The following is a 27,561-nucleotide window of genomic DNA, read 5'->3' on the forward strand; positions in this document are numbered from 1 at the left end:
ACTTGTAATCCCAGCACTTTGGGAGGCTGAGCCGCAGGAGGATTGCTTGATCCCAGGAGTTAGAGACCAGCCTGGCCAACACAGCAAGACCCCGTCTCTGAAACAAAACACACACACACACACACAATGAAAACTGTAAATATTGTACTTGTTCATTCAGACTAGATTTTTAGAAAGTTTTTAAATTGCTTTCCTTAAGCCGGTCAGCATCTTTTAAATCATGCAGTTTTTTTCATATGCTACCTACAGAGGGCATGGCTCAGCACCTCCCAGACTGTGTCACTGCATGTACATCAGACCACAGACAGAAATATTTACATATGTGATTTGCAAAGGAGTCACTGACAGTGACCCACAAATAAGCTGATTCATTGTTAATACAGCACTAATCACATACCTTCTGTAATAAAATGCTGACTGAAATCCCACATGCATTTCCCCCAGCCATCACAAGTGTATGTTGGATATCTGTGCAAATATTCAATTACAATTATATTCCTTTCAGATCATTTGGAACTAGGTCCATGTGTCAGGATACATATGTTCCACATACATGAGCACATAGAACTGTACCCACAAGAAATACAAACTGACCAAAACAGTGATAGACACACATAAAAATCACATATTCATGTCATACTAGATACAGATAAACACACCAGATAGATAAATGGTTTCAAAAGTATGTCTGGAAATTGGAGATACAATGCAAGCTTTTTGGTGGTAGTAGGGAGAGATGAGAGGGTGTGCAGGAGAGATGGGCAAGGTCAAGTAGTCCAGAATGCCCACCCTGGGTTCCACGCAAGCTCAGGTCACACATGGGAGGGGACAGGGAAGTCCCCTTTGCTTGTTTGGGAAGATTTCCTAGAGCAGCCTGGCTTCCTGTCCCACCCGGAGAGAGGGGAAGAGAATGACAGATTTGATGGTATTGATGGTGTTATGCTCAGTTATTTTTATCAAGAGGGAGTACATGAAGATGTTGAGATGTGTTAGAAATAAACTTAGGTAATGATGATGCTGACGTGGCCATCATGAAGGAGGACCGTGTTGGCATGCTTGCCTTATCCAAGTAGCAGCTGGTAGAGTGCCTTGTGATTAGATCTATACATGACTTTGGAATGACCAAAATCTGCATGTTAGACTCAGCAGGGATAGATAAGGCACAGAAAGAGCAGAGGAGTAGCAGATTTAGGAAAGGGGATCAGAGAGTAAGGCATACATGCATCATTAGTAGTGGAGAGGGAAGACTAAACCTGAGTGCAAGAGAACCTGGGAGATGGTGGGAGCAACAGGGGCCCAAGGAAGAGGCTAGTGTTACTAAAATCATGAAAGGAGAAGCAGGTCTGATAACTGAGTGGCTTAACACAGCTGAAGTGTAGCAGCACAGTGTCAGGCTTGACGTGTTTCGTGAAATTTGTCTTTCTGGATTCTCTTAGACCAGATTTCCTCACAGGCCCTATAGGGAACCTGTCCTGTGAATTTGAACACAGCGTGGGCCATGTATTCTGAAGCAGGCCAGTGTTCATTCAAGGCCTGGGCTGTTAGAGAGACTCTGGCTAGGTCCTGACCTGGCTTCCTACACAGGAGCTGGCAAGTTACCAAACTTCTCTGTGCCCACAGTAATACCTGCCTGCAAGGGTGAGTGAGGATTAGTGCAATCATAGTGACGGGGGGAGTGCTGAGCTCAGAGTCTGGGCTATCCCAATGGGATGGATGAATGGTTGGCATCCTCGAGCCCACCACAGGCTGCAGAAAGCTCCTCTCACCTGGCAGAGGGGGGCTCATGCTGTGTCCTATCATTGTGCTGTAAAGGATCTGCTGTGTTTCACACCTCTGGGAATTTCATTTCTGTTGATACAGCATCACCATTCAAACAACGCTCTATCTCCTTTGGTCCGCTTCCTCTTTCGCTGCCCACCGGCCACCTCCCACCACACGCAGCCTTCCTTGGTGTTCTTTTCTCTCCACACTTGCTCCTTGCTGATCTCACCCATTGTCTTTAATCTTGACTTACATTTCTTTTTTTTTCTTTTTTTGAAACTAAGTCTCACTCTGTCACCCAGGCTGGAGTGCTGTGGCACGATCTCAGTTCACTGCAACCTCTGCCTCTCAGGTTCAAGTGACTCTCCTGCCTTAGCCTCCAGAGTAGCTGGGATTACAGTTGTGTGCCACCACACCTGGCTAATTTTTTATATTTTTGGTAGAGATGGGGTTTCACTATGTTGGCCAGGCTGGTCTCGAACTCCTGATTTCAAGTGATCCGCCTGCCTCAGCCTCCCAAAGTGCTGGGAGTACAAGCATGAGCCACCACTACCAGCCCACCCTGATTTATATTTCTAACCCAGATTCTCAGCTTCAAACTTAAGTGTCATTGGGTATGTCACATCAGTCTTCAGCTTAATTTGTCTAAAATGGGATGTATAAATACAGGATTGGGAAATGGTTAATGGACAGGACTTGAATGCCCCAAAAGCCAGAATCCTCCTTCTTCTCAACAGTGACCCAGCCCAGGGTGTTATGTGTCAGTAACAGTCGGCAGTATTTTGTCACTGTATAAGTTATATATCTTTTGCCTCAACTGGCTGCGGGGAGGGGAAAAAAGTTGTATGTCTGTTTTCCCAACTACTTTGAAAGTCTTCAGATCTCTTGTGGGTGAACACCATGTCCTGCTCTTCTCTGAGTCCCTCAAAGAACCCCCCATCTCCTTGCCACCCCCACAACAATGCCTATCACAGAATGAATGCCTGGTAACTGCAGGTTGAATTTAATTTTTGCATAGCACTTCCACACTCATCAGTTATTCAATCTTCTGTTCCAAGAATCCCATCCGTAGTACAGTGGCCCTGTGTACTTCTCCTTTGATGCCACCAAGGCCCAAAAGCTGACCCTGGAGGCACACTAGCCCTTTCCTGCAGTTCCTGCTACTGCTTCTGTGGCCTGGCGCCCTTCAGCAACCTCCCTCAATTCCAGGGCCTCGGCAGTTTGATGAAATCGTACTAGGTACACCCAGAACTGGAAGATGAAGCGAACTGACAGCACAAGGAGGCACTCACCTGCAGGCCATTCTGAGAACCCAGTTTCTTCCATTTTCTTCTCCTTTGCTTGAAGGAGGGGTCTCCTGGGACTGATCAGCTCCTTCACACCAACACATAAGGAAATCTCTTATGTGCCATCTAACACACAGTGGGACCTCTCAGACACAGGGATGGGGATAGTCTTGGAGGGTCAGGCCCTCTTGGCTGGGACCCTCCCTGGTCCAGTAGAGCTGTGGTGTCAACCCTCCGACAGCCCCTGTGAAAATGGCCTGATACCAGTCCCTGGCAGTGAGTCTGTCAGCATTTCTTCTCCTTTTCCCACCAGCAGGTCAGACACACACTCCACACTCCCCGGAGCATACAGGGTTCTGTGCAGGTTCCAGAGGGCTGGCTCTAACTCAGCTCTTTCTCTCCTACTCAGGAGGGCACATGCAAATTGAGTGAGGGAGTGACATTTTTGTAGGAACAATCTTGAGTGCTGATTAACACATATTTTAAAAGACAGTTGGCACTTAGTCTAGTCACAGCTATCTAAACTGAGCAAAACAATTTGCATCCTGTGATGGGGTAGTAGAGGGGGAAGGAAGACAATTACAGCCCCTAGAAATCGTTATTGACAACAAGACGGGGGGCTACATGGCTGGCCCAGAGGCAATCATTTGTGTTGGGAATTTTGCATTTAGGTTTGGTTGTACTAATATTTAAGGAACAACTAAAATGTGATTTTCTTTTTAAAAAAATATACATTTTTTTCTGAGACAGGGTCTCGCTCTGTTGCTCAGGCTGGAATGCAATGGCCGATCACGGCTCACTACAGGCTTGACCTTCTAGGCTCAAGCAATCTTCCTGCCTCAGCCTCCTGAGTAATGGGGACTACAGGTGCACATCATCACACCCAGCTAATTTTTTTATTTTTAGTAGAAATGGAATTGCTCACTATGTTGCCCGGGCTGGTCTTGAATTCCTGGGCTCAAGCGATCCACCCGCCTCTGCCTGCCAAAGTGTTAGGATTACAGGTGTGAGCCACTGCACCAGGTCTAAAATGTAATTTTCCATTTCCCATTTTTAAATACTTAGTAATTACTAAGTGCTAATTTCCTGCTTTACAGAGAGTACGTGGTTCAAATCCCACTCAACCAATTTCCAAAAGGCAGTTAAAAGTCTTCCTAGGGTTTACATTGAGTACTCTTTAATATAAGTAGACTATTAGATAAAACTTGCTATGCTGGGTTTTTCCTTATAGCAGTACTTCTAAAAAGACAATTCTAAAGTCCATGATAAATTCATGTGATCTGAAACCATATACATTTCATGAATCAGTCTTGGTGGTCTGATGGTCCAAAGTTGTAAAGCCCAATATTAATACCTAATTGGCTCTGCAGATTTAGGGCTAAGGAATCCTAGGAAAGATTTCTAGGATTCCTCTGAGAGGAATTCCTCTGAGAGAGATGTTGGCATCATACTTAATAAATAAGTAAACCCTCTTGGGAAAAACAGGGATCTATTAGAATAATAGAATATCTGCTGCTAGATAAAGACGCAAATAGATCTGCATCTTTTTGCACAGGGGCAAAAAGAGGCACAGGGGAGGGAAAAAGGGGCACAGGGCAGGGAAAGTAGTTTGTGTCTTCTCAACATTTTCGGCTCTTTGACTGTTTCACAGGCATCCTTTTTATCTTTGGAAATTTCCTTTTTGCAATAGATTTCCTTTTGTTTTCATGAGGTAGAAGCTCTGGGTACGGTTGACCCTCAGTATCCAGGGGGAATTGGTTCCAGGACCCTTGTAAATAACAAAGTCCACAGATGCCCAAGTCTCTTATGTAAAATGGTGTAGTATTCGCATATAACCTATGCACACTCTCCCATATACTTTAAATAATCTCTGGATTACTTATAATACCTAATACAATATAAATACTATGTAAATAATTGTTATACTGTATTGCTTTTAAAATTGGCATTATTTTAATTGTTACAGTGTTATTATTTATTTATTAATATTTTCAATATGAGGGTTGTTTAACCCACAGATGTGGAACCTATAGAGACGGAGGACTGACTATAATTGTTTCACAATTTCTTTTCTTTACTGAAGATTACTGAGTTACTTGGATACTCCTGTTGGGATTACTACCAGTAGTACTCTTTCTTGGGAATTGAAGTAATGAGGTTTTCCTATCAGGTATATTCTAGGAATCTCCTTGGTGTGCCAGACATCTCTCACACCATGTCTTGATATATTTGATTGCAGATGCGCTTCTGAACCAGCGTGTTGAGATTTCAGCCACATTCCTCAAATCCCAAGCATACATGGATAATGGTCTGAGCCAGCCCTTTTTCTGTAACCTGCTTCTCTGTGTCCTTGCTGTACAGGCCCTGTCTCTCAAGGAGAAGAGTCAGTAAAGTGGGCACTGTTTCAATGGACTGACATTCATGCTCGACACATCAGTTCCCTTGTCACTGTTAGATAAAACTTGCAGGCAGTTTGACCGCAACCAAGTCAGTGCTCAGAGCCCTGATTTGCTCTTCTATGAAATGAAAATAACAATTAGTACCTACTCTTGTCCACAGAATTGGTGTGCATCCTATAAATCTATCAACCATCCATTCAATTAACACTTATTGAGAATTCACTTGCTTGCAAGGCACTGGGGCCAAGGATGAATAAGATAGGACATCTGCCCTAGAGGAGTTCTTGTTAGGGATTTAATGGATCAAGTAAGATAATGAACACATTAAAAACAAAAAACGAAAACAACCTTATTTCATGCCCATTGGGTTAGCTATTATGTTTTTTTCTTTTTTCAAAAAAAAGAATGATAATCTAAATGTTGACTAGAATGTGGAGAAATTAGAACCTTTGTGCACTGTTGGAAATATAAAAGGTGCGGCTGCTGTGGAGGGTGATATGGCAATTCCTCAAAAAAGTTAAAAATAGAATGATCCTATGATCCAGCAATCCCACTTCTAGGTATATGCCCAAAATTGAAAGCAAAGACTCAAACAGGTACTTGCACATCAAGGTTCATAGCAGCATTATTCACAATAGCCAAAAGGTGAAAGGAACCCAGGTATTTGTCAACAGAAGAATGGATAAGCAAAATGTAATTGATGCATACAATGGAAGATATTCAGCCTTAAAAACTAACCAGATTTTGATAAATGCTACAACATGGATGAACCTTGAAAGCATTATGCTACGTGAAATAAGTCAGACACCAAAGGATGAATATTGTGTGATTCCACTTATATGAGACACCTAGAATAGGAAAATTCATACAGAAAGTAGAATAGAGGTTCCCAGGAGCTGTGGGGAGATGGAGAATGAGGTCATGTTTAATAGGTACAGAGATTCAGTTTGGGATGCTGAAAAAGTCTGGAAATGGGTAGCGGTGATGGTTATATAACATTGTGAATGTACTTAACATAACTATACACTTAAAAAAAGGTTTAAATAGTAAATTTTATGCATATCTTACCACAATTTAAAAAACTTTATAATACCTAAAATGCTATACAAATGCAAGCATTGTTAAGTTGAATTAAGATTAATGGGACTGTTTATGATCAATCTCTTAAAGTGCTATATGCATAAAATTACATTATCATTATTTATTGTGTGATATTGAAGAACATCTATTCAGATAAACTTTAATAATAATTTATATCCCATCTTCTTCCAAAAAGAATTTGAGGTAGTTTATTCTAAAATCATCAGGGTAATGAGACCAAATCCCATTAATATAAGACAAAATGTAGAAACTGAGATGCAAAGCAGAGAAGAAGGAAGAGAAGGCAGATCACCTGAGCAAAACTCAACTGTTATCCTCCTAGGAACCAGGGAAGTGTTCATATTAATCAGACCTTTTGTTCTTAAAATGTCATTAGTTTCAATATGATCCTTGTATGGGTCTATAAGTGCTTTGTGTTGTTACCATTAACAGTTCTGGGAATTTATTTTATAATTAGGAAACACCTAATCAAAACAGAAGAAGGATGTAAAACTTAAGAACATGTTTTCCTGAGACCAAGCCCTCAGGACTGTATTCTGTGTTTAATAAACAGGTTCCTGGAAGGGTATCTGCCCTGCTTGCCATGGCCCCATCAATCTCCTATACCTCCCCTGGCCTGCAATCGTCCACACTCGTGGCCTGGCATGACAACCATCTCCTCAGCCAGCTCCCCCAGCCTCCCCCTACTAGCCCCCATCCAAACTCTGCTCTGGCAGCCTGGATCCTGTAAGGCCCTGTGTGTGGCCATGACTCCAGCCCCTGCTGGAGTTTACTCCTCCTGGAACTCCTGTCTTCCTGGGCAAGCCCTGTACCTCTTGTAGAGGATAGGTCAGACTTCATCTTCTCCAACCCAATCCATTCCCCTTCTCCTTTCTGTTCCTATGTAGCACTCCAGTTACACATTAACTATTAGTTAATCAGGGTTGCAAATGAATTGAAAGTCTTGTGACCTTTGTTTCATTTCTTGGGAAAAGTGAAAAGCAGGGACCATTAGACAAAAGATCACATCAAACAGTCTATTAGAAGTGATAACACATTTGTAGAATGATGTAATGAGGGCCAAGAGGGGAAGTCAAGTTTATCTAATCCAGCCCTTTAACATAAAAAGAAACAGACTCTGAGAAAGGAAGTGACTTACCCTGTATCCTAGAGGTAGAAATATAATTGGAAGCCTAGTTTCTTGAAACCCTGTGTTTTTATAACACCATGCTAATTTCATTCTAATTTGTGTTTTATTTAATAATCAGCAAACGGTTCTTTAGATGCACCCCAAACATAGGCCAAGAGGAACTAGGTAAAGTAGCAGAAACAGTACTTGCTTTGCAAAAGCCATAGACCTTGGGCAAGTTGTTTCAGAGCCCTGGGCCTCTATTTGAACTGTTTCCTGATTATTAAATAAAACACAAATTAGAATTAAATTAGCATGGTGTTATAAAAACACTGGGTTTCAAGAAACTGGGGTTCCAATTCTATTTCTACTTCTGTTTTTACATCTGTAAAATGAAGAGATGACCTGGATCGTTTTTAAGTTTATATCTGCTTGTAGCATTTTATGAACCTACTAGACGATTGGCTTAACCCCACTGCATTAGTTAGGGTTCTCTAAAGGTATAGAACTAATAGGATAGATGAATATGTGAAGGGGAGTTTATTAGGAAAATTGACTCGCAATCACAAGATGCCAAGTCCCACAATAAGCATCTGCAAGCTGAGGAGCCAGGAAGCCAGTCTGAGTCTCAAAACCTCAAAAATAGGGAAGCTGATAGTGCAGCCTGCAGTCTGTGGCCAAATGCCAGAGAGCTCCTGGCAAATCACTGGTGTAAGTCCAAGAGTCCAAAAGCTGAATAACTTGGAGTCTGATGTTCCAGGGCAGGAAGCATCCAGCACTGGAGAAAGATCTAGTCCTTCCACCTTCCTCTGCCTGCATTTATTTATTTATTTTATCAGATTTTGGTACTGGGAATGGTTCTAGAGGAACAGAGTTTTAAGGCTGGATTTCTTTAGTTGGTTTTTGGGGTTTCTGGAGTTGGTTGCTTAATATGATTAGACCCCAAAATGCTAAGGACTCTACTTCTAATTGTGTGGAGAACACTGATAGTCCTTGGCACAAACTGTTTAAAGAGTTATGCAACAGAAATGCATTCAATACTCCTGATTCACCACTCATGAGAGGCAAGGAGTTTAATGACTCTATACATAATACCTTTGACCATACGTAGAGGACCAAGGAATATAATGAAGTTGGTTGGTTGCTCCTAAGTTCACTGGACAAAGTGATGGAAGAAAATGATGAACTTAGGGATTCTGACTCTTGGCTCCAGAAGCATACACTAAGCCTCAAACCTTCTAAGATTATCTGGAGTGAGAGTCTTGTCTCTTGTAGAGGAAGAGTTGAAATTGTGGAAAATCATATCTTATCAAGCTCTTATCATGGGAGTGGCTGACCTGCAATGAAAGGTGCATGCACAGCCTTGCCAGGTACCTACTGTTAAAATGAGGGCATTGATTGGAAAAGAATGGGACCCTGCAACTTAGAATGGGGATGTGTGGGAGGATCCTGATGAAGATAGGGACACAGAGACAAACCATATCATTTCACCCCGGCCCCTCCCAAATCTCATGTCCTCACATTTAAAAACAAATCATGCCTTCCCAACAGTCCCCTGAAGTCTTAACTCATTTCAGCATTAACTCAAAAGTCCACAGTTCAAAGTCTCCTCTGAAACAAGGCAAGTCCCTTCCACCTATGAGCCTGTAAAATCAAAAGCAAGTTAGCTATTTCACAGATAGAATGGGGCTATAGACATTGGGTAAATATACATGCTCCAAATGGGAAAAATTGTCCAAAACAAAGGGGCAATCAGCCTCATGCAAGTCTGAAATCCAATAAAGCAGTCATTAAAGCTTGAAATGATCTCCTTTGACTCCATGTCTCATATCCAGGGTATGCTGATTCAAGAGGTGGGTTCCCACTACAACCTTGGGCAACTCTGCCCCTGTGGCTTTACAGGGTACAGCCCCCCTTGTGGTTGCTTTCATGGGCTGGTGTTGAGTGTCTGCAGCTTTTCCAAGCACATGGTGCAAGCTGTTAGTGGATCAACCATTCTGGAGTCTGGAGGATGGTGTCCTTCTTCTCGCAGCTCCACCAGGCAGTGCTCCAGTGGGCACTCTGTGTGGTGACTCTAACCCCACATTTCCCTTCTATACTCCCCTAGCAGAGATTCTCCATGAGGGCCCCAAACTTCTGCCTGGACATCCAGGCATTTCTATACATCCACCTCAGTTGACTTCTGTGAACCCACAGGCCCAACACTACGTGTAAGCCACCAAGACTTGGGGCTTGCACCTCTGAACCAATGGCCTGAGCTGTACCTTGGCCCCTTTCAACCATGACTGGAGTGACTGGGATGTAGGGCACCAAGTTCCTAGACTGCACAGAGCAGGGGTCCCTGGGCCAGGCCCACAAAACCACTTTTTCCTCCTAGGCCTGATTCTGTGATGGGAGGGGCCACCACAAAGGTCTCTGACATGCCCTGAAGACATTTTCCCCACTGTCTTGGTGATTAATATTTGGCTCCTCATTACTTGTGCAAATTTCTGCAGCAGGCTTGAATTTCTTCTCAGAAAATGGGTTTTTCTTTTCTATTGCATCATCAGGCTGCCAATTTTCTGAACTTTTATGCTCTTCTTCCCGTTTGAACATAAGTTCCAATTCCAAACCATATCTTTGTGAATACATAAAACTGGATGCTTTTAACAGCACTCAAGTCACCTCTTGAATGCTTTGCTGCTTAGACATTTCTCCTGCCAGATGCCCTGAATCATCTCTCTCAAGTTCAAATTTCCACAAATCTCTAGGGCAGGGGCAAAATGCTGCCAGGCTCTTTGCTAAAACATAGCAAGAGTCTCCTTTGCTCCAGTTCCCAACAAGTTCCTCATCTCTATCTGAGACCACCTCAGCCTGGACTTTATTGCCCATATCACTATCAGCATTTTGGTCAAAGTCATTCAACAAGTCTCTAGGAAGTTCCAAATTTTCCCACATCTTCCTGTCTTTTGAGCCCTCCAAACTGTTTCAACCTCTGCCTGTTACCCAGTTCCAAAGTTGCTTCCACATTTTCAGATACTGCAGCATCCCACTCTGCCAGTTCCAATTTACTGTATTAGTCCATTCTCCTGCTCCTAATAAAGACATACCTGAGACTGGGTAATTTATAAAGGAAAGAGGTTTAATGGACTCACAGTTCCACATGGCTGGAGAGGCCTCACAATCATGGTGGAAGGCAAAGGAGGAGCAAAAGCATGTCTTACACGGTGGCAGGCAAGAGAGCATGTGCAAGGGAACCGCCCTTTATAAAATCATCAGATCTCCTGAGACCTATTCACTATCATGAGAACAGCACAGGAAAAACCTGCCCCCACGATTGAATTACTTTCCACTGCGTCCCTCCCATGATATGTGGAGATTATTACAATTCAAGGTGAGATTTGGGTGGGGACACAGAGCCAAACCATATCACCCACCAAAGAATTTGCCAGTACACAGAACAGCATACACTTTCACCTCCTCTCGTCCTCCACACTGTTCCCCTTAGTCTGGGACAAATATCCTTCTTCTATTCCCTCTTACTTTTTAAAAAACTTTTTATTTTAAAAAACTGATTTTTTTTTTTTTTTTTTTTTTTTTTTGAGACGGAGTCTCGCTCTGTGGCCCGGGCTGGAGTGCAGTGGCCAGATCTCAGCTCACTGCAAGCTCCGCCTCCCGGGTTCACGCCATTCTCCTGCCTCAGCCTCCCGAGTAGCTGGGACTACAGGCGCCCGCCACCTCGCCCGGCTAGTTTTTTGTATTTTTTAGTAGAGACAGGGTTTCACCATGTTAGCCAGGATGGTCTCAATCTCCTGACCTTGTGATCCGCCCGCCTCGGCCTCCCAAAGTGCTGGGATTACAGGCTTGAGCCACTGCGCCCAGCCAAAAAACTGATTTTTTTACTTAAAGAAAAACCTCTGCTTAAACTTCACTGAACACAGAGTTGGCAGTGTCTCCCCCAACCCCTGGTTTAATTAGTTGCCCCTCCTCTGCACCTGACTTTTCTGACTACCCTTACCTTATCACACTTATTGGAATCATTGATTTTCTTATCTCTTCCATTAGACTCTGAATTTATTAAGGTGAGGATTATGGTACATTTCTCTATCCCAAGTGCCTATCCTGGAGCCAGGCTCATAGTAGGGCATCAATACGTGTCTGGTCAATTAATGTAATGGTTTTTGGGTGGGAAACAAGGATGAGAGTGTGGTACTGATTTCAACTGAAGCTGTTGGAGTTTTTAAGGATGATTGGCACTTTAAAGAAAGCGGAAAATAGTGATAACATTGGCTTAACAAAAGTGGGGTCTAAAAGGAGTGGGACAGATGAGTGCTATTTAGTTGAATTGGGGACCATCTGCAGTAGAATCATCCAGGGCGCTTGTGAAAACTACAGGTTCCATCTTAGCTCCCACCCACCACTCCCCATTCTGATGTGTAAATCTAGTTGTGTAAATCTGGTTTTACCTTTAAAGGAAGCTCCTTAAGAAGATTCTTAGCACATGAATAGAGAGTCTTAAACTCCTAGAAGGAACTCTGGCAGCTCTGGGCAAGTTCTTGAAGAGAGAGAATGATGACAGGATAAAAATGGAGCTTTGGGGGACTGGGCACAGTTTCTCACACCTGTAATCCCAGCACTTTGGGAGGCCTAGGTGGCAGATCACCTGAGGTCAGGAGTTCAAGACCAGCCTGGCCAACATGGTAAAACCCCATCTCTACTAGAAATACAAAATTTAGCCAGGTATGGTGGCAGGCACCTTTAACCCCAGCTACTGGGGAGGCTGAGGCACGAGAATCGCTTGAACCTGAGAGGTGGAGGTTGCAGTGAGCCAAGATCATGCCATTGCACTCCAGCCTGGGCAACAAGGATGAAACTCTATCTCAAAGGAGCTTTTGGAAGGGCATAGTCTGGTGGTCTGCAAAATAGACTGGGGGAAGAGAAATCTCAGAAGTAAGGGTGAGCTTCTATGAGTGCACTAAAGTGTTTAAATGGCAGGAATTGAAAGCTTGCACTGCAGGGTGTCACCAGAAGTGGAGAGTCAGTAGTCACCCAGGAAGCATGTTGAGAGATGATATAAGGAGCCTGGGTGACAGAATATAAGGGAGATATAAGAATGATAGAGGGGGAATTTTGAAACAACAACTGTGTTTTAGGGACCGTAGAAAAATGTCAGTTCCACTGATACACATGCTACTTCTGTCTGATTAGTTCTATTTCAACTTGATGTGACTGAGGTGTCTGGGAGGCATCCAGGTGAAAATGATACAACCCGTTGGCAACGTGGGCTCAAGAATGACCAAAGGTCTAGGAGGAAGACAAAGATGTGGGAGAGTCAACAGCATGGGACAGGAAGGACAGAAGCCTGGAAATCTGAGTTCAGGTTCTTAAAAAGTGAAAATCTATAATGCTTTCTGACATGCATAATGTGGTGATAGGGTAGCAGGAGGAACTGAAAACTCTTGAAGGCAAACTGTGTTGACAATAATGAGCAAAAATAGACCTCTGGTGGACAGGAATCCCAAAGGATACTCTTCTATTGGAGAACTGAGAAACGAGGAGGGGTGTGTGTGTGACAGGGGCAGTAGTTTAAAGTGGGAGGGAGCAGAGGAGGGCACATGAACAAAGAAGAAACTTACCAGGAAATCCTAACATGTATCTGTTTTAATGATCTCTCTTGCTAAAGAGGATTGCATTTTTTTAAAGCATATTCCTTTCATTCCTGCTCCTCGGTTGTGGTGTCATTTGAAACAAGCATGAGGTGTCATGTAGAATGGAACCAGATAACCAAAGCTCCGTTTTCATGCTACCCTGAAATATGGCTTCAGAGAAGAAACATTCCTTTAAAACACATTTTGCCTGCTTTTCCCCTTTAATGAGCTAAGGGCAGCATCTATTTTGAAATGTAAAACAAAGTGCCCTGAGGTAAACTAACACAGAGTACATTAGTGCAGGCTGCTCTTGCATCCTAATCTCCCTTTGGTATCCTAAGTGCAGTCCTCTAGCTCTGAGTAGATTGCCATCAGGACAGAAATTACTGTTGGTGCTGAAAGGTTTTTTAATTTCTTGAATACTCCAGTGTTTTCTGTTGTTCATCTGCATGATATACACTTGATGACTTTAGGTGGTAAATCCTTGAGAGTCTTTTCTGTGAATAAAGTTACATGCTTTGGAACAGGGGTGTCCAATCTTTTGGCTTTCCTGGGCCACACTAGAAGAAGAAGAATTGTCTTGGGCCACACATAAAATACATTAACACTGGCCAGGCGCAGTGGCTCATGCCTATAATCCCAGCACTTTGGAAGACCCAGGAGGGTGGATCACGAGGTCAGGAGATCAAGACCATCCTGGCCAACATGGTAAAACCCCATCTCTACTAAAATACAAAAAGTTAGCTGGGCATGTTGGTGCACACCTGTAGTCCCAGCTACTCAGGAGTCTGAGGCAGGGGAATTGCTTAAACCTGGGAGGCAGAGGGGGCAGTGAGCCGAGACTGTGCCACTGCACTCCAGCCTGGCAACAAAGCAAGACTCATCTCAAACAAACAAACAAACAAACAAAAACATTAACACTAACAATAGCTGATGAGCTTTAAAAAAATCGCAAAAAAAATCTCATAACGTTTTAAGAAAGTTTACAAATTTTTGTTGGGCCACGTGTGGCCCACAGGCCACAGGTCGGACAAGCTTGCTTTAGAATAATAAAGCAGGGAATCATCAGTAAGAATCATACATTTTCTCCTGTTTTATAAAGGTAGCTGAAAGGCAAACAGGAGAAGAAAGCAAAACCAATGGCCTGACTGTGGTGTGAAGGCTCTTTTTAAAGTTACATATTAATTTGAATGTATTGAATGAATATTGATTTGCCTACATTCTTCAGTGGAATTCCTGTCATTGGCATTTTATCTATTGCACTCCAACAGGTAAAATGAAGCAGTTGGATAAGGTTTCTAGACTATTTTCCAAACTATAATCCAGAATATGACCAAGGGATTTCTTTTCCTTCGGAGATGTGAATATTTTCCTGTATTGGAGTCCTAAAAGCTCCTAAGAGTCTCTTAAGTTCATAGATCATTTTTGGATAATAACCTTGACTTCTGCCCACCTCCTGGTTATTTCTGCCTTCTGACTTCCTTTAATCATCAATGCATCCTGAAGCCAACTTGCCAAGTTGCTTAAGCTCAATGCTTCATGAAGGCATAAGAGGCTGATTGTACTCAAGTTTTCCATGAATGCTTAACTGTTGCTGTAGTCCCCCTGGATGCCGTGGCTCATAGAAACATATTGGTGTTGAGGCGTGTACTTCCTTCTGACGTAGAAACCGTCGTTGTTTCAGGGTGATTTATAAAAGGCACAGGAACCTCTTTCTCAGTGACTTAGTAAAGTATGATGTTAAAGTAACTTTTTGGGAGTTTTAGACTTCTGGAAATTATATTCTCTGTGGTGTATCTTGTTTATCAGTCTTGTCTTGTAACAAGTATTTATAAATAGACACAAAAATAATTATAAGAAAGAATAATGAACTGTAAAATATGTGAATTGTATTAATTTATATCTATCAAGTAGGGTTTACTTATCATTACCTCCAGTAACATTCATTTTAAAATATTATGTAAACCCTATTTTTCCATTATAAAAGCAGTAAATGTTTCACTTAAAAAAAGATTGTAGAAGGGTATAGAGTAAGATGTAGAAATTCTTCATATTTTAGCTTTCAGTACCACTCTCCAAAAGCAATCACGTGTTAAGTTTCTTTGCGTAAATTTTCTGAGCATATACAATTTTACGTATATTTCTACGTACTCATTTTTTACACAAATAGTCATGCTATGCTTACTTGTATACATCTTGCTTTGTTTTTTCACTGAAAATACCTGGCCTCTGTCATATCAATGTTTCAGTCAGCCTCATTCTTTTTAATAATTGCGTGGTATTTCATTTTGTGTATGTTCCATATATATATACTTTTTTCTTTTTTTTTTTTTTTTGAGATGGAGTTTCACTCTTGTCGCCCAGACTGGAGCACAATGGTGTGATCTCGGCTCACTGCAGTCTCCACCTCCTGGGTTCAAGTGATTATCCTGCTTCACCCTCCCAAGTAGCTGGGATTACAAGCATGCGCCACCACACTTGTCTAATTTTTTGTATTTTTAGTAGAGACAAGGTTTCACCATGTTGGCCAGGCTGGTCTCGAATTCCTGGCCTCAAGTGATCCACCCGCCTCGGCCTCCCAGAGTGCTGGGATTACAGGTGTGAACCACCATGCCCGGCCTACGTACTATAATTTTTTGATGAGCATTTAAGTAACCAGTTTATATCTGGTTGTTGTTGAAGTTATATTGTCCTAATTGCAAACAATGAATACTCCTAGAAGTGAAATTACTGAACCAAGGAGCACGTACGTGTTTTACATTTCCATGAGATGTTTCCAAGTTACCTTCCAAAGAGCTTGCACAAATTTACACATTTTACCAATATTGTCTGAGGGTTTTTCCACACCCTCATTTACCAGTCTTTCTTTGAGGTTTGAAATGTTTAATATTCTAATAGATGAAAATTGTTGCTTTTTTAAGATATGCCTTTGTTGAATGTATGTACTGAGTATTTTTTCCACAAGCCTAATAGCCACTTGCATATATGTGTGAATCTCCTATTTTGTGTCCTTTCCCATTTTTTTCTATTGGATCATTTGTGTCTTGCCACATTCATTTTTATGAGAGAAAAACAAATCATTTTCTAGGAGAGGCTGCCATTTAATAGATAATCCATCAGTAGTTCACAGGAATAAATACATATATTCTACACAAGGACACATGTATAAACACTCATCTACTTGGACCCCTAAAAGAAATAATAAATATGGCCACGTAGCCTAAGGAGAGAAAGAAGTCTGTCTGGGATAAATGTGGGGACTGGCCTCACTCTTTCTACTGGTTTTCTATTGCTCTATAAAAACTGACCACAAACTTAGGAGACTCACAGTTTCCCTGGGACAGGAGTCCCACAAGGCTAAAGTCAAGGTGTTGGCTGTGTTTTCACATGGAGCTCTGGATCCTCTTCTAACTTCACGTGGTTGTGGCAGGACTTGGTTCCTTGCAACTTTAAGACTGATTTCCCTTCCTTGCTGCCTGTCAGCTGGGAGCCACTCTCAGTTGCTATGGCTGCCCACATTCCATTCCATCTGGCCCCCTCCATCTCAAAAGTCAGCAAAGGGGACTCTCCTTTGTGTTGAATACTTTTTGTGCTTCGAATCTCTGACCTCTAGACCCAAAACTGAGTTCATGTGATTAGGGCAAGCCCAAGTGGATTACCTATCAAATGAACAGCAAAAGCCTTCCACAGCAGCCCCTAAATTAGTGTTTGATTGGAAGAGGTGTATGTGCAGTGAGGCCAGAAGTCTTGGGGACCGCCTTTAATTCTGCCCACCACATGTTCCACCTGCCTTCCTTGACAGAAGCAGACAGAACTCATATCTTTTGCCTTAGGAAATCATGGTGAAACATCCAATGCCAGAGGAAAGAGCTAGCATCCATCTAATGCCATGTACAACAAAATACATCCATATGGGCCAAAGATCTGGATGTGAGGGCCTCGCACACTGTCTTACACCTATAGTCTCAGCAGTTTGGGAAGCCAAGGCAGGAGGATTGCTTGAAAGTAGCAGTTTGAGACCAGCCTAGGTAACATAGCAAGACCTCATCTCTACCAAAAAAAAAAAAAAAAAAAGGCATTAGCTGGGCGTAATGGTGCACATCTGTAGCCCTAGCTACTTGGGAGGCTGAGGTGGAAGGGTCGTTGGAGCCCAGCAGTTTGAGGCTACAGTGAGCCATGATCATGCCACTGTACTCACTGTACTGGGCAACAGGGCAAGACCCTATCTCTTAAAAGGAAAAAAATCTTGATGTGAGCAGAAAGCTGGAGAGAAAATCTAGGAAACCACTTATACAACGTATACAATGTAGGGGGTGGGGACGGGGTCAGGCAGACCTTCCTTGACTAAGGATCCAAACCTGGTATTTCTGACTCCCACATCTCCCTTCTTGACCCCCACACTGTATGGCCCACCCAGAGGACAAGTCATTCACTGGCTGCCTAAAGGATTTTGAGTTCTCTAACCTTGCTGTTTCTTCTTGATACCAGTGTGATCACAGTATGCGTTTGTGAGATGCTGACATTGGGTGTTCAGTAGAACAGAATGAACTGACCAGAAACTAAGTAGGTGAGCCACTAAAGGGGAACTGTACTGATGATCATTATTCTAACAGAATTCTAAAAGAACACTCTCCCCTCCCTGTCTCTCTCTCTTTCACCCTCCCACCTGCTGCTGCGATTCAGGCGCATTATACATGACTTGCTTGAGACTGAAGAGATTTATATAAAAGAGATCAAAAGCATAATTGATGTAAGTAGATTTGGGGAGTGGGTATCAAGCATATATTCAAACTGCAGACATTTTGTTGTACAAAAAGACTCAAAATAGTTGCCGTAAGTCTCCAGAATTCCCACCAAGGTTTCAGGTCTTAAAATATTACAAGTGTCTCCAGTAGGAATAAGAGCATTCCTGTGGTTTCTTGATCTGTGTAGCCAAATAGTTTCCAAAGAATTATGCCAGTTCACACTGATTCCAGCAATGCCCAAATAGGTTTACCATCTTCTTGCCAACAAAGGATATTATCAGTGTTCCTGATACTTTAATAAGGGAAGATTATTTCTTGTTTTTTTAAAGTAGCCTTTTTTCTTAAGAGTAAAAATGCATGTTTCCCCTATTTTCCTAAGGGAATAGTCTTAAGGAAAAAATTATATGTACACAATTACTTATAATCACATTTTTACCATAAAATATTAGAAGCAACCCAAATGTCCAATAAAAAGGGAATGTTTAGTAAATTATGATATATATGCTGAATAAACATTATTCAGATATTAAACAATTATTATTGGGCCGGGCGCAGTGGCTCACGCCTATAATCCCAACACTTTGGGAGGCCAAGGCAGGTGGATCACCTGAGATCAGAAGTTCGAGACCAGCCTGGCCAACACGGTGAAACCCCATCTCTACTAAAAATACAAAAATTAGCCACATATGGTGGTGCATGCCTGTAATTCCAGCTACTTGGGAGTCTGAAACAGGAGAATCACTTGAACGCGGGAGACGGAGGTTGCAGTGAGCCGAGACCAAGCCATTGCCCTCCAGCCTGGGCAAGAAGAGCAAAACTTCGTCTCAAAAATAATAATAATCATTATAGTCATAGCAATTGTATCAGGTCACAAAACAATGGGTACATTTTCCCTTCTTTTACATTAAACCTGTGTAACATAAACATTTTTAAATATATTTGCTCTTCCCACAAAAATGCCATTTTATTATCATTGCCATTAAGCCATCTCCTTCTGAAAGTGGGCACATGAGGAAAATGATATCAAAAGAAAGTACTCGATACAATAGCTTTCAAGAAACAAGTGTGCTATATTCTTCAATTATTTCACTAAAGTTTTGGTTTTTGGAGTAGCTAATTCAGATGATCTCTAGTATGTTCCTGTTTGTAACACCTACCTTGTTTCCACCTCTGCAGGGATATATCACTCCAATGGATTTTATCTGGCTAAAGCATCTAATTCCAGATGTTCTTCAGAATAACAAGGACTTTCTCTTTGGGAATATTAGAGAACTTTATGAATTTCACAACAGGTATATAATAATTCATGTTATCAGAAAGAATGGAGAGTAAGAGAAGGGTGGAAATGAGACTGATGGAACTGGGGGATGAAAGTGCTTAGATGTTTTCAGGTTTAAGCTAGTGGTTTGGAGTCAGTGGATTGGATTGGGGTGGGTTGGAGTGAAAGGAGAGGAGAAGCCCCACAGGATCCCTGGGAAGGAAGGAAAGAGGCATCAAAGGATCATGCACCTGGTGTCAGACATCCATGTTATATGCAGTTGAGTGTTCCTTTGTTTATTTATTCATGCATCAGCATTTTTTGAGCACCTGTTCTGTGCCAGGCACTGTGCTCAGCATTGAGAATACAAAGATGACCAAGATACACATCTACATACCATTATCATAAGGGGATGCTGGGAACTAGGCTGTTAGAAAATGCTGACTGCTCAAACAAGTTGCACTTTTAACCCAGGGCTGCTTAGATACTGAGTTCTAGAGAATTGCAGGAATAAGGGACTTTGGAAATCATCTTCAAACCCTTTCATGTTACACATATGGGAATGGTAACATGTTGACTCTCTTTATTTGCTATGATGACCCCAAGATTGCACACCTAATTCACAGAGGGAGAAAAACTGCTTGGTGAATTGAACCACAGTTGTTTCCTAACCCCATCCCTCGTCCATTGGTCAGACACAAAATTGAAATGGAAACCCACTTCCGCTAATTTCCCCAGAGAAGTTATGTAGTGTCTTTGAGCCCCAGGTTTTATATTTATGAAACCCTATCTTGCAGGGTTTGGTTGAGGATTAAATGAGATATTATTTGAGGAGCACTTAGCTTATGCCTGGCTTATAGTAAGCTCTCAATGATATTAGTAATAGCAACAGCAGCAGCAGCAGTTCTTAGGAACGTTGTTTTCATGTAACAGGGAGCATCAGTGAGTGTATCCAGTCTGTCTATGACTAGTGCTTAGAATTACCAGAACAGCTGTGTTCCGATAATTTGAGATGATCCTGACCTGCTGTGCCTTCTAAGTAGTTCTCATTTCTCCTCTCTTTCTCAACTAGTCCTTCTCATTCTCTTTCTTAAGTTTTCTTTTTGTGAACCTAAGGCAACAGATCAAACAACTTAAAGTTGTGAGTGATTTCAGGGTAATTGTAGTAATGCCTCAGAATACAGCTTTTTTTTTTCTGAATCAATGTGTAGAAGATAAGGTAAGAGCAAGAAGGCCTGGAGAACATTTTTGTAGGCACCTCTTAAAACCTTATGTGATTGTACTTAAAAAAATAATTATCTGCATGTAAAAATCAAAACATTCTTACTTGTATACTTTTATTTTTCCAGGACTTTTCTAAAAGAATTGGAAAAGTGTGCTGAGAACCCTGAACTTCTGGCACATTGCTTTCTCAAGAGAGTAAGTCTGTGCTCCCAGTAAATAACCATGTTAAAGTCAGGCCTTACTTTTCTGTATTAAGAGGTAAGGACAAATGGAAACACCAATGGTCTAAAAACATATCTGCTTCCCCCCCACTCCAAGATTTACTGAAATATAATTGGCAAATAAAAATCGCATATATTCAAACTATACAACTTGATGGTTTGATATACTTACATCCTGTGAAATGATTACCACAATCAAGTTAATGAATACATTCATTACCATTTTATGTGTGTGTGTGTGTGTGTATGTGTGTGTGTATATATATATATATACACACACACATATATATATATATAAAATCTAAAAAAGTTGAGCTCATTGAAGTAGAAGGGTGGTTTCCAGGGGCTGAAGTCTAGAGGAAGCAGGGAGATGTTGGTCACAGGGTACAAATTTGCAGTTATGAGATGAGTAAGTTCTGGAGATGTAATGCACAGCATGGCGACTATCATGGAATAATACTGCACTGTATACTTGAAATTTGCCAAGACAGTATATCTTGTATCTGCCCTTTGAATGGAAAACATGAGTTGGCCTCCCAACTTTATTTGACTTTATCCAAGGTGAGAATGAGTCCATTTGACTGAGCTCACACTGATATGCGGGAGTAACTGCAAGCCTGGCTTCCTGCATAGCCCCATGAAATGGAAGGCTGGCCATCCATTGTCCCCAAAGCAGAGGATCCTCTTCTGAATGACTCAACTATGTTTTAAAACAAGAATCATACAGTGAGGTTAGAGTCCTACAATAAAGCTGTATTAATGCTCTCAAGAGGAGAAGCATTGGTGTTAAACTAAAAATCTCAGAAAATACATTTTATTTCCATTCTATTTTTTACAACATAGAGGATGATTAGAAAATTTTAAATCTACAACCTCTTTTAGGCTTAGTACTCAATTTGTGAATGTCTTGGCCTACAACATACCTCCAACTACCCCTTCCTCCCACCTCCCATACTTCTTCCTTCTTTCCCTGTTTCTCCATCCTGTTTTAGGCAACAAATAGGCTGTCTGGGTCAGTGGGAGCCGCCACAGAGAAATGTTTCACCCAACACCATTCCCCACCAAGTGCTTTCTAGGATGCGACCATGGAGATGATCCTGACGCCCCGTGCCTTCCAAATCGTTCTCATTTCTCCTCTCTTTCTCAACTAGTCCTCCTCATTCTCTTTCTTTCTTTTTTTTTTTTTTTTTTTTTTTTGAGACAGAGTCTCGCTCTGTCGCCCAGGCTGGAGTGCAGTGGCCGGATCTCAGCTCACTGCAAGCTCCGCCTCCCGGGTTTACGCCATTCTCCTGCCTCAGCCTCCCAAGTAGCTGGGACTACAAGCGCCCGCCACCTCACCGGGCTAGTTTTCTTTTTGTATTTTTTAGTAGAGACGGGGTTTCACCGTGTTAGCCAGGATGGTCTCGATCTCCTGACCTCGTGATCTGCCCATCTCGGCCTCCCAAAGTGCTGGGATTACAGGCTTGAGCCACCGCGCCCGGCTTAGTCCTTCTCATTCTCTTTCTTATTTTTCTTTATGTGAACCCAAGGCAACAGATCAAACAACTTAAAGTTGTAAGCAACTCATATTATGACTGAGGCTGAGAGCAATACTTATGATAACTGGAAGCAAACACAGCCCCCAGGTTTCAAGATATTTGACATTAATGGAGAGAAGGAATCTTCAATGCTCAGAGCCCTTTGGCGGCCCCGTATGGCTTTCCATGTCACCTCATCATAGGTGTTAAGCTCTGAGTTACTGTTCCAGCTCCTTAATCGGTCTGAACATTTTTCAAGGGCCATCTGTCTTAAGTGTGTGTGTCATTTTTTTCCTGGAGGGAATAGCAAAGGACGGTTGCCGTAGTTCTTATGCTAAAATGACCACTTACAACCTCTTGGGACAAAGCAAGAGCTATAGAAATGAAGTCATTCACTATAGCAATGTATTTGGGAGTCGAATAGGCATCATTGAAGCTTCGAGGGAAGAAATCATCTGTGTTGGCATGATGGAAATCCAGAGTTGGGCTGAGCAGGACAGGGACACAGACTTCAGCAAGGAGGTGGCTGCATGGGCTTCTCCACCAGAGTGGCATGGGATCTGTGGCCAGCACAGCTGCTGTGGGCCAGGCTCCCTGATAGAGCAAGTGAAGCTGGCAAGCTGACTCCAGAGGCTTGAAGTGTGCTTTCTCTCTGGGATATTGGCAGATGTGTGCCTACCTCTCAGCGTCTTCGATACCATGAGAATACAGGTTGAGCAGCACGTTGAGTCCTCCTTGCTCTCTAGTTCCGAAACAGTCACATAACATTTCCTGTCTCAGAGTCTTGTGCTGCAGGTTGAAAGTGATGTTTGAGGCAGAGCCTGTCACTTTGAAGGTTGCCCAAATCACTGAGATCCATATTGGTTGCCCAATCTACCACATCTCCCCTCTGGCATGTTTCCATCTTTTGGTTGTTTCTTGGGCTTCTTTGTAGGGTTGGTGTCACAATGACCACAAGGAGCGGGTGGGGAGAGAAAAAAGGGGGCCATCAACCACCTCCCTCTTTTCTGTCAGTTTTACTACTCATTGCAGACCTGTTGTTGGGAGATGTCGATGTCCTGGACAAAGGGCAGGAAAAGAATGATAAAGATAAAAACCAATTCCTGTTTGTGAGTCTACTTATGTGTTTACCAATAGCCCTTGTAGATGTTCCCAGAGCACTCTGTGCCTATCCGTGTCCAGTAGTTATGGTTGTTTATAGCCTTCTGTTTCTGTCTCCATCACACACACATCCCAACATAAGATTACTTACTGTGCACCCCCAATTCCTTACACATTAGGGTACTCTGGCTTGTTGAATGAATGAATAAACTGTGTTATCTTGTCCACTTACTGAAAAATGCTACCTGATTAATTTGTTCTAATTCTTTCCCACCTAGAAAGAAGACCTTCAGATATATTTTAAATACCATAAGAATCTGCCACGAGCTAGGGCAATCTGGCAAGAGTGTCAAGACTGCGCCTACTTTGGGGTAATGTTGAGAAGACAGAGTCTCCCACAGATTGTTCCTAGAAAATGTTTCTATGCATCAGGTTGTTAAGGAAATCAAAAGTGGGACTAGGGAGAGGAATTTGGCATTGGGATTTATGTTTACTTCAAGTGTCCCATACTTTGAAATTGCACATGAAAAGCTTTGACACAGCCTTTGGTCTCTATGGGATAGGCCTGTGAGGAGCACCTGTATCTGGTGAGAAAACCAGTGTCTTCTTCTAGGATGGGTTTTTAAAATGAAACTAAGTCAAAAATATCACACTTTGGGCCACCTGGAATGATATCTACAAACCGTCTGTATCCTTCAGGCTCCAAATGGCCTGAATAGACTCTGGCGGCCCCCAGCTTGAAGACAGGCAGCCTTCTTTTCAGAAGGACTTGAAATGCCCCACTGTTTTCTAGTGAACTTGCTTTCTAAAAGAAATAAATGGTTCTGCTTCCCTAGATGCCTGTAAAAATCTTAGCCAAACCGTCCTCTTTCCTCTTTCTCTTATTTCACACACTGTTCCTAGGGGACAGAACAACCCCACAGCCTTATGGAGCTGCTCGACACAGCTGCCCCTATTGTCTAGGAAAAGCAATTCTGTGTTTTGTACCTAAATGCTGCCACTTTTGTTCTGTGTGTATTGTTTGTTTTGTTTTATGTTGTTTCTATTTGGCTTTTAAAGGTATGCCAGCGCCAACTGGATCACAATCTCCCTCTTTTTAAGTATCTTAAAGGACCGAGCCAGAGACTTATAAAATACCAGATGCTGTTGAAGGTAAAATCAATGAGACAGTGCTTTTCCATTGTGGGAAACCAGGCGCCTGCACTATGGTGCCCTTGTCGTTATGCATGTAGAGCTGTGCCTTGGTCTTCTAAGGCTGAAGATATGTCCATCCTGCCCGCTTTTTCTTTTCCTCCAACTCTAAATCAGCCCTATTCAAGGTGGAGTAAGACCAAAGAATCATAGAGTTGGAGGGCACCTGAGGGCCTCACTAGTCTAATGTGTAGCTCAGGGCATGAATCACTAAGGAGCCTGGCTTAGGGGAGGAGAGCTCTTTGGGAGCGAGAATGTGATTTTCCACAAAGTTACTGTTTTATGGGCATTTTAACTTATGGAAGGGAGAAGACAAAACTGAAGTCTTCTCTCCTTTTGCAGCGCTGACCTCCATTCTTAGATTTAGGATCTTACCCTGAGAGCAGCCTAACAGAATGAACTTTGCTATATCTGAACCCTGAACCCCTAAGTGGTTCTCTATCTCTCTGTCTCTCTGACCTTTGCCCCTCCTTAGTGATAAGTCATTGACACTAGCACATCTGCAGGCAAGCATTCTCAGACACCCCAAACAGGATTTGAGGGCCTATCACAGCTGGTTTTCCATGTGTGAGCTTGAGGGAAAGGTTTGGGCCACCGCGGTAAGTTGTCTGTTGAATTAACCTCTGTGAGGCATTTAGGTAGCTCTTGCCCAGTGGCCACTGTCTCTTAATAAAAAAAAAAAAAAAAAAAAAAACAAGCACCTACTGTTTACTGGGTGCTTCCCCATGTGTATTTCTTTTTTTTTGTTTTGTTTTGAGACAGAGTGAGACTCTGCCCAGGCTGGAGTACAGTGGCGCAATCTCAGCTCACTGCAACCTCTGCCTCCCAGGTTCAAGCGATTCTCCTGCCTCAGCCTCCCGAGTAGCTGGGATTACAGGCACGCCACCATGCCTGGCTAATTTTTGTATTTTTAGTAGAGACAGAGTTTCATCATGTTGGTCAGGCTGGTCTTGAACTCCTGACCTTGTGATCCACCCACCTCAGCCTCCCAAAGTGCTGGGATTACAGTATTTCTTATTTAATCCCCACAATCAGACATACCAGCCATGCTCTGGACTGTGAAAAAACTGAGGCTTAGGAAGGTTAAGCTCATTGCCCAACAATCTCCCCTCAGAAAAAGTTACCCCTTTCAGGCCAGACATGATGACACACACCTGTAGTCTCAGCTACTTGGGAGGCAGAGGCAGGAGCATCCCTGAGTCCAAGAGTTCAAGGCTAACCTGGGCAACATAGCGAGACCTCATCTGTAAAAATAATTTAAGGCCCAGTGTGGTGGCTCACACCTGTAATACCAGCACTTTGGGAGGCCGAGGTGCGCAGATCACGAGGTCAGGATATTAAGACCATCCTGGCTAACAAGGTGAAATCCCGTCTCTACTAAAAATAAAAAAATTAGCCAGGCTTGGTGGCAGGTGCCTGTAGTCCCAGCTACTCGGGAGGCTGAGGCAGGAGAATTGTGTGAACCTGGGAGGCGGAGCTTGCAGTGAGCCGAGATTGCGCCACTGCACTCCAGCCTAGGCAACAGAGCGATATTCTGTCTCAAAAAAAAAAAAAAAAAAAAAAAAAAAAAAAATCTTTTTTTCAAAGTTACTCCTTTCAAGCTTTCCATTAGCAGTTTCAGCCTCAGCATACTCTGCCATTTGTCAGTTACAAGACCTTGACCTCTTGGGCCTTAGTTTTCCTCTATGTAAAATGAGGGTACTAGAACCTCCTCTGTAAGATCGTTATGAAGCAGATGATGAGCACATGCGGAGGGCTTGGCACAGCGCAGGAAGCTCTGCACGATGTGTAGCTGTTATCTTAGACACCGAGACTGTCACACCACCACAGAAATGAGAATAATGATCTGCTTCCTTCAGCGAGCAGCACCTCGGAGCATGTTTGACACAGCGCTCACTCAGGGCTTCATGCTCCTCTGCATGTCCCATTGTCACTGTCATTCCTATTCTAGAAGTCCAACCTCTGGGCCCAGTGAGGAGTGAGCAGGACATAAGTGATGGTCCTCCCTCCCTCAGCCTAGGCTCCAGCTTTCCCACAGAGGTGACATTTACACAGGAGCTAGGTTCGTACCAGATGCAGAGGGCTGTGGGACATCGTCATTGGAAACACAGACTCGAGAGTTTAACAACCTGGGTCTGAATCCAGGCTCTGACCCTTCCAGGATGCGTGAACTCAGGCAAGTTACTTAACCTCTCTCAGCCTCAGATTTCTCACCCGTAGAATTAAGATAATAATAGTATTTTCCTGGAATGCTTGTTGGGAGCATTAAATGAGACAATACAGGTTAAAAGCACTTAGAAGGTTTTGTTAGCTGCCTTTCACTGAAGAAACAAGAGATAGAATTACTACAAAATATTTCGCGGGGGTCTGTGAGGAATTGTGGGGGCGACCCAAGGCAGACCAGAGCAGCGTCCCCACAGCTCACCTTGCTGGTGCCTGTGAAACCAGCTCAGGCTATCGAGGACCTTCTCTATCCCCAGGGGCGGAGCTTATTTTGCTTCTGCCACACATGAGCTGGCTTGACACGAGCATGAATGTTGGACTGATTGCCTCATGCTTTAGAAAGGATCATAGGGTCTTGGGGAGAGGGTGATCAGTGATAGCTTATACCATTAAAGACAAAGACTCATGAAACGTTGGGGAAAATGTGAACAAAATATGTAACGATGGTCAGTATGCTTAATGAATCATGTGCTCTTGGAAATTATAATAAAAAGATGTGCAAAGAACATAGCAGTTTGCATAAGAATAAACACCACTAGTCGCAAACATTTTTTTAAAAAAGTTCTACACCTCTAGTTATCTAAGGAAGTCAAAATAAAACAACAGTGAGGTAGGATTTCTCTTTTCATTCAATTGTTAAAGATTTTTTATTAAATGGTACTACCCCTTGTAGGCTAGGGGCTGGTGAGACAGGCTTTCCTATATAGCTGGCAGGAACACAGTCCTTCTGTGAAGAACTTGGAAATATGCCTCAAAACTATGAACATTTACAATTCCACTCTAGGAATTTAGCTTTAAG

General features: G+C 42.6%; 1 protein-coding gene across 1 annotated transcript in view; it reads left to right on the forward strand.

Moving 5' to 3' along the window:
• The window catches only part of MCF2L2 (MCF.2 cell line derived transforming sequence-like 2), a 251,181-nt gene that overhangs the window by 184,704 nt on the left and 38,916 nt on the right, over window positions 1-27,561 (forward strand). Inside the window, exons 16-20 of the mRNA XM_010366223.2 lie at window positions 17,966-18,032; window positions 19,204-19,319; window positions 20,635-20,704; window positions 23,627-23,719; window positions 24,408-24,500. Of these exons, the coding sequence (XP_010364525.1) occupies window positions 17,966-18,032; window positions 19,204-19,319; window positions 20,635-20,704; window positions 23,627-23,719; window positions 24,408-24,500 (439 nt within the window). The remainder of the gene's footprint in view (window positions 1-17,965; window positions 18,033-19,203; window positions 19,320-20,634; window positions 20,705-23,626; window positions 23,720-24,407; window positions 24,501-27,561) is intronic.

Source organism: Rhinopithecus roxellana, chromosome 1 (genome assembly GCF_007565055.1).
Source record: "Rhinopithecus roxellana isolate Shanxi Qingling chromosome 1, ASM756505v1, whole genome shotgun sequence".
Taxonomy (NCBI): domain Eukaryota; kingdom Metazoa; phylum Chordata; class Mammalia; order Primates; family Cercopithecidae; genus Rhinopithecus; species Rhinopithecus roxellana.